The 11763-nt window shown below is 47.2% G+C and overlaps 3 protein-coding genes across 3 annotated transcripts; 2 read left to right on the top strand and 1 right to left on the bottom strand.

The window, feature by feature from the left end:
* The first annotated feature begins 249 nt into the window (after positions 1-249).
* LOC124479815 (ankyrin repeat domain-containing protein 42-like) lies at positions 250-4294 on the top strand. The gene is made up of 12 exons (XM_047038729.1): positions 250-475; positions 635-804; positions 945-1052; positions 1591-1710; positions 2314-2449; positions 2686-2886; positions 3012-3131; positions 3253-3358; positions 3462-3589; positions 3756-3879; positions 3971-4103; positions 4210-4294. The coding sequence occupies exons 1-12, from the start codon at positions 451-453 to the stop codon at positions 4276-4278; spliced, it is 1440 nt and encodes a 479-aa protein (XP_046894685.1). The 5' UTR covers positions 250-450; the 3' UTR covers positions 4279-4294.
* Positions 4283-6870, bottom strand: ccdc90b (coiled-coil domain containing 90B). The gene is made up of 10 exons (XM_047038731.1): positions 6811-6870; positions 6367-6475; positions 6123-6242; positions 5909-6012; positions 5670-5771; positions 5516-5557; positions 5248-5319; positions 5095-5148; positions 4897-5011; positions 4283-4708 (listed from the first exon to the last, which is right to left on the bottom strand). Exons 2-10 carry the CDS (start codon positions 6455-6457, stop codon positions 4653-4655), a joined length of 756 nt encoding a protein of 251 aa, XP_046894687.1. The 5' UTR covers positions 6458-6475; positions 6811-6870; the 3' UTR covers positions 4283-4652.
* Positions 6871-6891: 21 nt separating this feature from the next.
* Positions 6892-11742, top strand: alg8 (ALG8 alpha-1,3-glucosyltransferase). Its single transcript, XM_047038728.1, has 13 exons — positions 6892-6980; positions 7405-7483; positions 7637-7830; positions 8062-8171; positions 8470-8537; positions 8765-8891; positions 9025-9128; positions 9255-9375; positions 9576-9715; positions 9979-10118; positions 10432-10529; positions 10646-10718; positions 10908-11742. Exons 1-13 carry the CDS (start codon positions 6892-6894, stop codon positions 11134-11136), a joined length of 1572 nt encoding a protein of 523 aa, XP_046894684.1. The 3' UTR covers positions 11137-11742.
* Positions 11743-11763: the final 21 nt, after the last annotated feature.

Below are 11763 nucleotides of genomic sequence, written 5' to 3'. Positions count from 1 at the left end.
CTTGAATCATTAATAAAGTTAAGTAAAAATTAAGTATTTGTGGTGTTGGTTCTTTATTCCGTTCATATTGTCAACCGAAGTTAATATTTGAAATTTGTCATGGTTCTGTTTGTGTGTAGTGGTGGTGAAGTTGAGGACTAAGAATATTCCAACCACAGTGTTCACTGCCACCTAGTGGAGAGCTGAATAGCTTGCAAGGCTCAGGTTGTCATGGCTAAGCGCCAACATTACTCTACTAGGAGGGGGGGAAAAAAAACTATTGAAGCGCTAGGCTCAGAGGAAAGTTTGATCTTCCATTTGATCTTTGCATTCTCATTTTTAAACTTGAAGGCAACAACGTAACTCAAACCGAGACTGAGAAAATATGCTTTGATACATAATTTGCAACTGCCTCAACTACAGTGTTCGATTAAAGTTTTTTTTTCTTTTTTACGAAATCCGTCAGTCTAAATGAGTGCTACAAAGCCATCAGCAAGTAAGCCTACTGTCTTTAAACATGATTTCATAGTGAACGTTTAACACGGTAATATAATGGACTAGGTGTTCCACGTGAATCATCCAGAAATGTATGACCTCATCATGAATGTTTTACAATAGACATCATTCTGTGTTGTGTTCTGATCCTCAACCGTAGTCTCAGAGCAGAGAACGGTCTGTCTGTCTATTCACGATGCGGTCAGAGCCGGTGATGTCACGGCGCTGATGTCTTTAACGAGAAGCGGGTCAGCAGTTAACGTTAACGACGTGGACCCAGATTACAGCTTCACGCCCTTGCACTTGGCGGCTCAGGATGGCAGACTGGAGGTACAGCTTGTGTAACATAGTGCAACGTAGTTACACAAGGGCGTTCTAGAGCCCCCCTAAGGGCTCTAGAACGCCCTTAGAAAGATCATAAGAGCTTCTTAACGAATCTGGGAAACGCTGCCCTTGTCTCTCTCTCCTAGTGTCTCCATTGGCTGCTGTGGCAGGGGGCGGAGCCCTCGCGTCAGAGCCCTCAGGGCTGGACCCCGGCACACCTGGCCGCCATCAGAGGACAGAGGGCGTGTCTGGAGGTATCACCACCACCACTCACTGTCACGTGCACACTTATTCATTTAGCAGACGCTTTTTTCCACAGCGACTTCCAAGAGAGAGTTTTACAAAAGTGCATATGTCACTGATCATAACAGCGAGATAGCCCCAAACATTGCGGGTAGCCAAAACATGAAGCATACATTGTGAAAAACCAAATAAGTGCCAAAGGGAAGAACCATGAGAGCATGTAGTTAAACAAGTTACAATTAAACATAAACATCAAAAAGTGCAAGAGTGTACCTGTAGAAAAGCAAGCAACAGTAAAGTATTTCACAGCGAGTACAATAATTTTGAATCAGTTACAATTACCCAAAAAGAGCAACAAGTCTCTCAATAAGAGTCATTGTGATCCTGGAGGAAACAAACATCAAGGTCCAGCAAATCATTCTTAAGTACCGTTGTACTCCCTATCAGGGTGTGAAGGGGGTTAGATGGCTGAGCAGTTAGGGAATCTTAGGCTAGAATTCATTGGAATATCTCCTCCCTCCCTCCCTCCCTCCCTCCTTCCCTCTCCAGGCTCTGATAGTGAATGGGGTGGACTTGTCTGTCCCTGACCAGAGAGGCTGTACCCCGGTTCACCTTGCCTCCGCCCACGGCCACCCTGACATCCTGCAGACCTTGCTGAGGACTGGAGCGGTGAGCAAGGCCCTCTCCTCCCTCAGAGACCAGACAGAGGAGCAGAATCACCTGGAGCCTCTGACACTGGGCCCAGACCCTGCTCTTCTGCCTCACACAGCACACACACCACCACAACAAGACACACACCACCACAACAAGACACACACCACCACAACAAGACACACACCACCACAACAAGACACACACCACCACAACAAGACACACACCACCACAACAAGACACACACCACCACAACAAGACACACACCACCACAACAAGACACACACCACCACAACAAGACACACACCACCACAACAAGACACACACCACCACAACAAGACACACACCACCACAACAAGACACACACCACCACAACAAGACACACACCACCACAACACACACCTCCACAACAAGACACAACACACACGGCAACCATGCTCTCTGTAGAAAAGCACACGTCTCAGTAAAACCCCACACTGATCTTTCCAGACAGATCATTATTTGCCCCGGTCACCCCGTCCACCTCTCACACTCTGTCATCTGTCCTGCGTGTCAGGAAGCAGACAGATCAGTGTGTGCCTCCATGTCTCAGGTGCTGCTCTCTGATGTCTGCTGTTGCAGGAGCCGGACAGGGCATCCTCCACAGGCTGGGTGCCCCTGCACTACGCAGCCTTCCACGGCAGGCTGGGCTGTGTCCAGGTCCTCACCAGGTGGAGCGGCAGTCTGGACGCCACGGACCACAACGGAAACACACCTGGTACGGCCACACTGCTAACACACCTGGTACCGTCACACTGCTAACACACACCTGGTACGGCCACACTGCTAACACACCTGGTACGGCCACACTGCTAACACACCTGGTACCGTCACACTGCTAACACACACCTGGTACCGTCACACTGCTGAAACACACCTGGTACCGTCACACTGCTGAAACACACCTGGTGCTCCACATCACCCCCTTGTGGTTTGTCACCTGTCCTCCTGCAGTGCACCTGGCGGCTGCAGAGGGCCACGTGTTGTGTCTGAAGTTCCTGGTGTTGAAGGGAGGTGGTCTGGCCAGGACTCTGCAGGCTAGAAATAACGAGGGGGAAAATCCTCGAGACCTGGCTGTGAGGTTTCTCAAGCACCCTGTTCTCCAGTGTCTTGAGGAGCTGTCTCAACACACAGACAGCCCAGAAGAGGAAGATGGTACGCTGGCTGCTTTTCCATTAGCTCAAACAATAATGAGAAATGTCTTTGGGGCAGGATTATTCAACACCATTCTGGGAGTTTCCGATTCTTCTTCCTGTGTTTGGTTCTAATATCGGTTCTAGAATTTCCGGCCCACACGGCAGCATTCCACGGAGACCTGGTCACCCTCCGGAAGCTTCTGGAGTGTGGAACCGTCAACATCAACGAGACAGACCAAGGAGGCTCCACAATCATGCACAAATGTCAGGCAATCCCACTTTCACATGCACATGGACACTGTAGCTCGGACGTTTGTGGTTTAATAGAAAGAAAAGAAGAATGAGATCTTGGGCGTGTTTGAACTGGAGCTGTGTTCACGTTCAGCCTCTGGGCAGGGTCACCTGACATGCCTGCGATGGCTTGTGGAGATGGGAGCCGACCATCGCATCAAGAACAACGCCGGGGAGACTCCCAGAGACACAGCTCAGAGGTCGACATGACACCTGCTGCATCTACTGGGTTTAACATGAAGTAGAATCACTTGGGTATTACATGAACATGGTGGTGGGGTTCAACAGTCTGTGTCTTGTCAGGTTTGGTCAGTTAGCTGCTGTGAGAATGCTGGGGCAGGCCAGCTCAGAGGAGGATGATGAAGGTCAAGTGACGGGGAGCAGGTGCTGTCAGGAGACGATGACGGCGGCACAGAGAAGACAAGGACGAGGTCAGTGACCTGAGGTTCATCTCTCCGTCAATGTGTGTATGTGTCTTGTGACGGCCCGCCAGGCCCTCTGTTCAGCTTCTCTAGAATCGTAACGCTTTTGAAACATCAGACGTGAAACACTCTTGAACGCATGAAGGGTGTTTCTGTGTTCCGTGGTGTTGTGCAGAGAGGGCACGCCAGAGACTGGAAGAGCTGAAGACGCAGGTGGAGATAGCTCGGAGTAACTACCGACAGCTGGGTGGAGAGCTGGAAGAACCCGACAAGACGGACCCAGAGAGAGAAGCGCAGAGGTACCTCCGTCCTCACTGCCTCTTAAGAACATCTCCTGTTGGATAGCTGGACTTCTGACTGATTGTGAGGGGGGCACTCTGTCTGTCAAAGCCTCCTTCAGGACCTGCAGGCTCAGCTAGAGAGAGAACGAGAGCGCAGAGAGAGGTTGGAGACCCAGCTAGACGATCACAGAGCGCAGATCAGAAAATTGGAGCAAGCCCGGAGGAATGCAAAGGTCTCTAAGGTAGGAGGAGTCAATTACAACCCCAAAATATGTCATTGAAATCTTGTTTTCTTAGTTGAAATATTTGAAAATCAACAGACATCGTAAGTTCTGGTTCTCTCTCCAGGACATCGCCCCATGTCTTCCCATCATCGAGAAAAAAAAGACAACCAAGAAAAAAGCGAATGTTGCATGACAATATGTTTGAGCAATGTTTATTTAGATTCATGCACAGTACAATTCATTGAGAAATTCACAAGATTGTGAACATGTTCCTGCTCTGGACAACCAGAGTCTATAAAATAAACACATTTGGAATTGGTGAGCAAAGTCTACTGTAATAAGTACTAAGGCAGTTTGCTTATAGGTTTTAGGACATGCAAATAAATGCTGTTCAAAACGTTATGCGTTGTGTCGTAATTACATAGTGACCATGCATGCTCTAATATCAACTCAGTACAGTTCCCAATGGAAACCTGCAAACTTCACAGGTATAGCACATTTTACTTTGTGATATATCAGGATTAACATGTATAAAATGTTGCGAAAAACATTCCCGAAGGTGTCCAGTCACCTCCAGAGACGATAGAACCCCAGAGTTATGGCCAGACAGGCAAACACAGACGCTGTGAAAGAAGCGACAAGAGTTTAAAACAGTATTCAAATCATGAGTTTTGTGTAACTACCTAAAGCACATCAAACCAGCGGCGTAGGTTTAAATATTATTTGATATAAACAGATACGCCATTTTCAAAAAGTGCCATGTCTAATGAACCCTCCGCCCGTGTCTCCTGCCCCCCCCCCCCTGCCGTACCTGCGAGGTAGCGAATAGTCTCCAGCTTCAGGGACTCCAAGATGGTTTTAAGGGACGCCACCTCCAGATCAATCTTCTTATTGGTCTCCATGGTGTCGTGATCTATGTCTGCGTTCTAAGGGGAAGTTTGACGGAGGGTTAGGAGTGCAGATGGACCCGGCCTGGTAGCGTAACGGTACGGAACCGAACCAGGATTACCTTCCTGTGGAACTCTGTGCTGGCCTCCATCAGCTTGTTCTCTTGGTCGGTAAACTGAGGAAACAGATTTACACAGGCTGTATGAGAGAGGGTGAGGAGGTACAGGTGGACGGACACACACACACACACACACAGAAACACACACACACACACCAGATCTGTGACTCTGCTTCTCTCTAGGTTGATGTCCAGCTTGGCCTCAGCTCTGATCTTCTGACTCTCTTCCTGAAGCAGAAAACATCACATCTGGAATCAGCACAGCAATACATCACATCAGAGTTACACATCTGTATCTTGAAGCACCTTTCCCCCTCGAATGACTTGTCACTTGACAGGCTGGTATTGTAAATAAGAATTGGTTCTTAATGACTTGACAGTTTATATAATATTTGAAAAATTATAAAATACCATAGACACTCACCAGTAATCTGCTTCTTATATGCTCCAGTTCGGTTTTCATTTTCTGTAATGAGACTCAACCTCATTAAGGCTGAATGGACAGGGACAGGCTGCATTACAGATGAGCCCAAACAGACAAGGTGGAGATGATTATGTGGCTAGTGGAGGTTATGTACCGCATTCTCGGAGCGCAGGTTGGCAAACTCACTCTTCTCCAGGATCACCATGTCCTTCCGGATGGAGTCCAGGTGCGACATGATCTGCTGCAGCGCGATCTCCTAACACACGTGATTGATTGTGATGTAATGAGTCTAATATCCGCGTATCTAGCCTACTAGATTTTTATAAAAACCTTTGTTTACAAACATTCTGATTAGGTCTATACACGCGGGGCATGTGCACCCTCAAAACCTACCTGATGGGCTGAGGTCACCATGTCCTTGTATACAATATCCATGTTTGACGTTGTCAGAGTCACTAGTGCTGATACTATGAGCTCTGCTTGATTCTTTTGAAAACCTAGAAAATTGACAAGTGTTTTACCATGGAAGGTTATCATGAGGATAGTGAGATTGAAGAAATGAAGAAACTGAAATCATACAATCAATTTAAGCTCTGACGTAGCCTACCGTTGTTTTCCAACTCTATGACCATGGCATGCGAGTCAAACGTCAGCTTTCTTTGCTCGAGAGGTATCAACTCCACTTTTCTCATGTCATAAGCTGCAACAGGTGCCGTAAAATGGAGCTCTTTGGGTGGGAAACACAACGACAGAGATATAATCAAGTAAGGTAGCCGATACATTTGGAGGTTGATTGTATACTAGATATTTTAATTGTTTGACGCTTCCAAATCACTTTTTTTTTTACTCACCTCTCAAGCGTCGTGGTCCCCATGGACTAGCAATTTGTAGCTGCCGCGAAACTGACCGCAAAGTAGTTGCTAAGTGCCTTATCCTGGCCATGATCTGAACCAACTTTGACTGAAAATGTTAAAAAATTCGCGATCCAGTTATTGCTGGATAAGAAACAAAATAGGCTTGAAAATGTTACCTAAGTTATCTTATAGCCACCTGCGACTAAGTAAAAAGCATTAGCTATACTGGGGAGAACGCGTTCGTGTTCTTCATTCAGACAGGGCACCTCCAACCATACACATACTATTTTACTTGGTGACACCGGATATAAACAAACTGATATACGTAACAGTTTTAAATGTATTTTCAATGGACACTAGAAATCTTCTGTCTAGTTGTATCATTAATCCATACGTTTAACTATTATTCGTTTGTTAAATGATGTACTGCCTTAACCTTACCACACTATCGGACTTCTCAAATCGAATAACTCGGAACAAACATTTTATCAATAAAGTTTTGCTTACAAAACAAGACACATCATGGCGGCCCCCATGGATGAAAGTGGGAGTTGGTTCCCTGCATTGGCGCTTGGAGTTTCTTTCTTAAAATGTCTTTTGATAAACGCATAGTAAGTGAAGAATGTGGAGTTATGAGTCCGTCATTCATTTTGAAAGTCGATGATTAAAGTGAATCTGTAGACCGCGTATTTAATCTGTAAAGCCAGCTAGCTAATCCTAACTAGCATTAACACTCTGTGAGCCACCTCATCATAGCTATTGCGTTGTCAATGTAACTTTATTGATAGTAAGCGGTTGGCTGTGACAACTTGGAAGATTAGCTTATGCTAATTTAAAATGTATGGCGTTGTATATACTGTTCTCAACATAATGTCCCAAAATATGTGCAAGATAATATATGAAACTAGTTGGAACATATTTTAATTGGCTGACAGTAGGTTGAGTTGCATTTTACAAGTGATCTGAATATACATTAAAGGCTACTTCCGACAGAGGTCAAAGGTTAATGTTTTCAATGTCATTTCTGCTTTTCAGTCATTCCACGGACTTCGAGGTGCATAGAAACTGGCTCGCCATCACACATAGTTTACCAGTGTCCAAGTGGTATTATGAGGTCTGTTAATGTGATCCCCTCCTAATGTATCACCACATTGCAGAAGTGTTTGACAAATGTATTTAACTATTGCCACATAAACAATTCACAGCACATACCAGTTAAAATGACAATAAATAAACTTTACTGACAATATTTCTATATTTTCTGTAGAATACCTCAGAGTGGACCCTTGACTACCCACCTCTCTTTGCCTGGTTTGAATGTGGCCTGTCCCATGTGGCACAGCACTTTGACAAGGAGATGCTGGTGGTGCAGAACCTGGCCTATGCTAGCTCTGCTACAGTCCTCTTCCAGAGACTCTCAGTCATCGTAACCGACATCGTCTTCATCTACGCTGTCAGAGAGTGAGTATCAAGCCCTGGGACTTGGAAAAGTGCTGTTCTAGTTATGGAAGGATCTTTTTTATTATTATTATTATTGAGCCAGGAAAGGCTGGGATTACAAATGTCTTTTTCAAGAGCGTCCTAGCCATTATAGGCGGCAACCATTTTAAGTCATTTCACAATTACAGACAGAACAACATAAACAAGGAGTTTGTTTCCGCCCTTTTGACCGGATCGGTGTGTTCTTGTCAGGTGCTGCAGAACGGTCCGTCAGAACAGGAGCTCCAGGGATGTTCTGGGGCAGCCCAGCTTCATCCTGGCAGCTCTGCTGCTCTGGAACTTTGGCCTCCTTGTTGTCGATCGTATCCTTCACATCTGTGACGACATGGTTGAATCTGACTGTTAATGTGTTTCCCTTTGTGTTGAAATCAAGGAGGAGTTTAAGTCCAGCTCAGTTGGGGTTTCTGGGGAGATATAATCACATTTAGTTTGTAAAGCGTTTTTTAAATACATTTTTTAGAAGCAATGTCACATAGGGCTTCACACACCCATTGAACTTCACCTCTAAACCGACCTAAACTCTCAAGGACTGTACACTGATGACAGTATGAAGCTATGTGCTTGTCGTGCTCTGTATCAAGGCCTTAACATTGTGCACAGATATTCATTTCCAGTACAATGGTTTCTTGTTTGGTGTTCTGCTACTGTCCATCGCAAGACATTTACAGGTGTCATTTTCTGTGAACAAAAAGTTACAAAATATTTTTGAAAAACTATAAAGGTTTTTGTGTTGTGTGTGGACAAAAAAGTTTCAAGAGGTTGAAAAGATATTTGAGAAAAAAAGTTACATTATGGATTAGACAAACATTACTAAATATTATTTTTAAACATTAGTATTAGTACTTCTACTTGAGTGAAGGATGTCTCTGTACCTAACCACGTCTGCATTGAGCAGGCCAGACACTTGGAGGGAGCGCTGCTGTTTGCAGTCCTGTTGAACCTGAAACACATCTACCTGTATGTGGCTCCAGCGTATGGCATCTACCTGCTGAGGAGCTTCTGCTTCACCCAGGACAACACCGGTAAGGACCAGGGATGTTCAGGAAAATGCACAACATTTGCCACCCTGGTAAAGGCTGTCACCTGTCCACTCACCACTCAGAGCGTTTGGTATTGTGATGGGTCGTGTCAGTGGTGATTCTTGGGTTTGTGCAGATGGCTCGCTGAGGTGGAGCAGCTTCAGCCCCGTGCGTCTGGTGGCTCTGGGCAGCATGGTGGTCTCTGTGTTCGCTCTGTCGTTCGGTCCTTTCATAGCCATGGTGAGTAGCCTTCAGTGTTCAGTAGAGCCTTTGTAATACGCCTCACGGTACTTTTGCCTCTTACGGCCTGCTGGCTCTCTGTGAACGCCTCACTGTTCTCTGTGTTGTGGCCCCTGCCGTGTGCAGGGCCAGCTCCCCCAGGTCCTGTCTAGACTCTTCCCCTTCAAGAGAGGTCTCTGCCACGCCTACTGGGCCCCCAACATCTGGGCCCTCTACAATGGGCTGGACAAGGTTCTCTCTGTCCTGGGTGAGGCTCCCATCCCTCTCACCACCTCTCTGGCTCCCTTCACCCTTACCTCAACAGCTAACAGATATGAATAGTCATAAGCAACAAATGCAATCAGTTGTTTTTGTTTTAAAAGATAATAAACGAATTGTGGTTATTTCAGTAGTCCAGTAGAGTTAGTGTTTTTACTGAGGGATGTTTGATGCTGGTGTGTTCTTCAGGAGTGCGTTTCAAGCTGCTGGATGTGAAGAAGCTTCCAGAAGCCTCGATGACCGGCGGACTGGTGCAGGAGTTCCAGCACTCTGTCCTGCCCTCCATCTCTCCCTCCATCACCCTCATCTGCACTCTGGCATCCGTCCTGGTGAGCTGATCTCTTCCTGATCTCTCCGATGCTTTAGTCTCATGTAGTTCATCCAGGAACGCCCCGTGATCATGGGAGTCTGGGTTCCACAAACGGCTCAGTGCCAGAAGTTTTGAAGCATCAGTGATGTTGTGGTTTTACCCGTAGCTGTGAAACATCAGCTGATGAGACAGGATAGAAGCTTGGCTGTGGTGTGTGTGTGTGTGTGAGCTGGATGGGTCGTGGTCCATCACCACCATCGTCTCCCTCCTGTGTTTCCTCAGCCTGCGGTGGTGAGTATCTGGCGTCGTCCGCGCGGAGCCCGTGGGTTCCTGCGCTGCCTGGTGGTGTGTGCCCTCAGCACCTTTATGTTCGGCTGGCACGTCCACGAGAAGGCCATCCTCATCGCCATCTTGCCCCTCAGGTGAGTCGCTATCGCAGCCAACACACTCCTATAAACACTCCTATTAAACTTAATCTAGACCCTCCCCCTTCCTCAACCTCGGCCCTGCATGTTCTAGATGTTTCCGTCTTCCGACACACCCTTGTTATCAAGCTCAGCAGAAACCTGATTAGCGAGACATTCTTTTGAATCAGGTGCGTTGGAAGAAAAGGTGGGCCCGGAGGACCAGGGGCGAGGGAGGTTGATCAACAGCTGGTTTGTTAGAGAGAACGGCCTGCAGGAAGTCCCGTTGTGTTATTCTAACGCTGTGCCCTATCCCTTCTGTGTTTGATAGCATACTAGCGGTTGAGAGCAGAGAGGATGCTAGGATCTTCCTGATGCTGGCCACCACAGGACACTACTCCCTGTTCCCTCTTCTCTTCACACCTGCAGGTGAGGAGCGGGACTGAGGCCAGCCGTCCGGGGTCCTGGGGCCTCTGGTCTTGTGTGTTGTGTGTCATGTGATCTGCAGAGCGTCAGCAGGCTGAACATCTCTTCTCCTCCCACAGAGCTGCCCGTCAAACTGCTGCTCATGCTGCTGTTCACCCTCTACAGCTTCTCCTCCCTGAGGACGCTCTTCAGGTCAGCCTCAGTGTTTCTGTCCTGGTGGGGTTGAAGGCAGCGAGGTGGGGTCTCATACTGAGACCCCCACAGAGCAGAGATCAACACCTAACGCTGCTGTTCAGCTCATCAGCATAGCTACATAGATTAATGATGAAAGTAATGATTCATTCCATACAAATAAGCCAGGTGTCTCTGTCTCTCTCCCAGTGGCCAGGGCCCCCTTCTGCACCTTCTGGAAGCTTCCTACCTCCTGGGCCTTGTTGCTGTGGAGATCATCTGTGAGATCCTCTACCATCTTTTGCCGTGGCAGCAGACCCTGCCCTTTGTCCCCCTGCTGGTGACGTCGGTGTACTGCTCCGTTGGTGTGGCCTACTCCTTCCTCCTCCTCTACCTGTCCCTGCTGTGGCGTCCGGCAGACAAACACAAACGCCTGTGAGAGCCCGTCTCCTCCCAGCCGGCCAACCCTGACCTCCTGGCTCACGCTCTGGAGGGTTCCCTCGGCAACGACGTGTCGCTTCAACCAATCCAGAACAGCGCTTAGCGACCGGTCTTAGGGGAAGGTGTTTTTGTGGGAACAGGTGTGCCTAGGCGGGTGTTGGACGACTCCCCTGTGAAGTGCTGAGTGTGTGTACAGTTAGAGTGTCTTTCCTCAGACGAGTCCACTGGTGAGGGGATTTGTGGTGGTCTTTTTTGAGCGACAACTGCACAGGCGATTTGTACGATTATGGACTATGCATTATGGTAGTTGGTTTAACGCTCAGGTAATCCAGGTGGGTTAATGGGATTAGATCTGTACAGACCCGGCTCAGAGCTGCAGCAGGGAGCAAGCAGATATGATTCCACTCAGCAGGAGCAGAGTTGGGGTAGTTCGAGGTAAATCATCACTGGAATAGCTGAAGGAGAGCCAGAGGAGGGGTGGGTAAAATATGTAAAAATTCTCTCCAACGATGGACCAAAAGTATAAACTTTTTAGGGACAGTATGTGAAATCATCTTTAAACTCTGTTTTGTACCTTTTTGAAGTAAAACATTTGTGTTGTGAACACGATATTTCCGTTGTGTTG

Source organism: Hypomesus transpacificus, chromosome 17 (genome assembly GCF_021917145.1).
Source record: "Hypomesus transpacificus isolate Combined female chromosome 17, fHypTra1, whole genome shotgun sequence".
NCBI classification, from domain to species: Eukaryota; Metazoa; Chordata; class Actinopteri; order Osmeriformes; family Osmeridae; genus Hypomesus; species Hypomesus transpacificus.
The sequence above is the reverse complement of the archived record's forward strand: the minus strand, read 5'-3'. Positions and strand labels throughout refer to the sequence as shown.

Bases quoted from the DNA above. Each gene is read 5' to 3' on its own strand.
- LOC124479815 (XM_047038729.1), top strand. From the start codon at position 451: ATGAGTGCTACAAAGCCATCAGCAA. The intron at 2,450-2,685 runs GTACGGCCACAC...GTCCTCCTGCAG, and splicing joins CCACAACGGAAACACACCTG to TGCACCTGGCGGCTGCAGAG. The intron at 3,132-3,252 runs GTCAGGCAATCC...GTTCACGTTCAG, and splicing joins CTCCACAATCATGCACAAAT to CCTCTGGGCAGGGTCACCTG.
- ccdc90b (XM_047038731.1), bottom strand. From the start codon at position 6,457: ATGGCCAGGATAAGGCACTTAGCAACTACTTTGCGGTCAGTTTCGCGG. The intron at 5,772-5,908 runs GTAGGTTTTGAG...CACGTGTGTTAG, and splicing joins TGGTGACCTCAGCCCATCAG to GAGATCGCGCTGCAGCAGAT. The intron at 5,558-5,669 runs GTACATAACCTC...GTCTCATTACAG, and splicing joins ACCTGCGCTCCGAGAATGCG to AAAATGAAAACCGAACTGGA.
- alg8 (XM_047038728.1), top strand. From the start codon at position 6,892: ATGGCGGCCCCCATGGATGAAAGTGGGAGTTGGTTCCCTGCATTGGCG. The intron at 8,538-8,764 runs GTGTCATTTTCT...TGCATTGAGCAG, and splicing joins CCATCGCAAGACATTTACAG to GCCAGACACTTGGAGGGAGC. The intron at 9,716-9,978 runs GTGAGCTGATCT...GTGTTTCCTCAG, and splicing joins GCACTCTGGCATCCGTCCTG to CCTGCGGTGGTGAGTATCTG.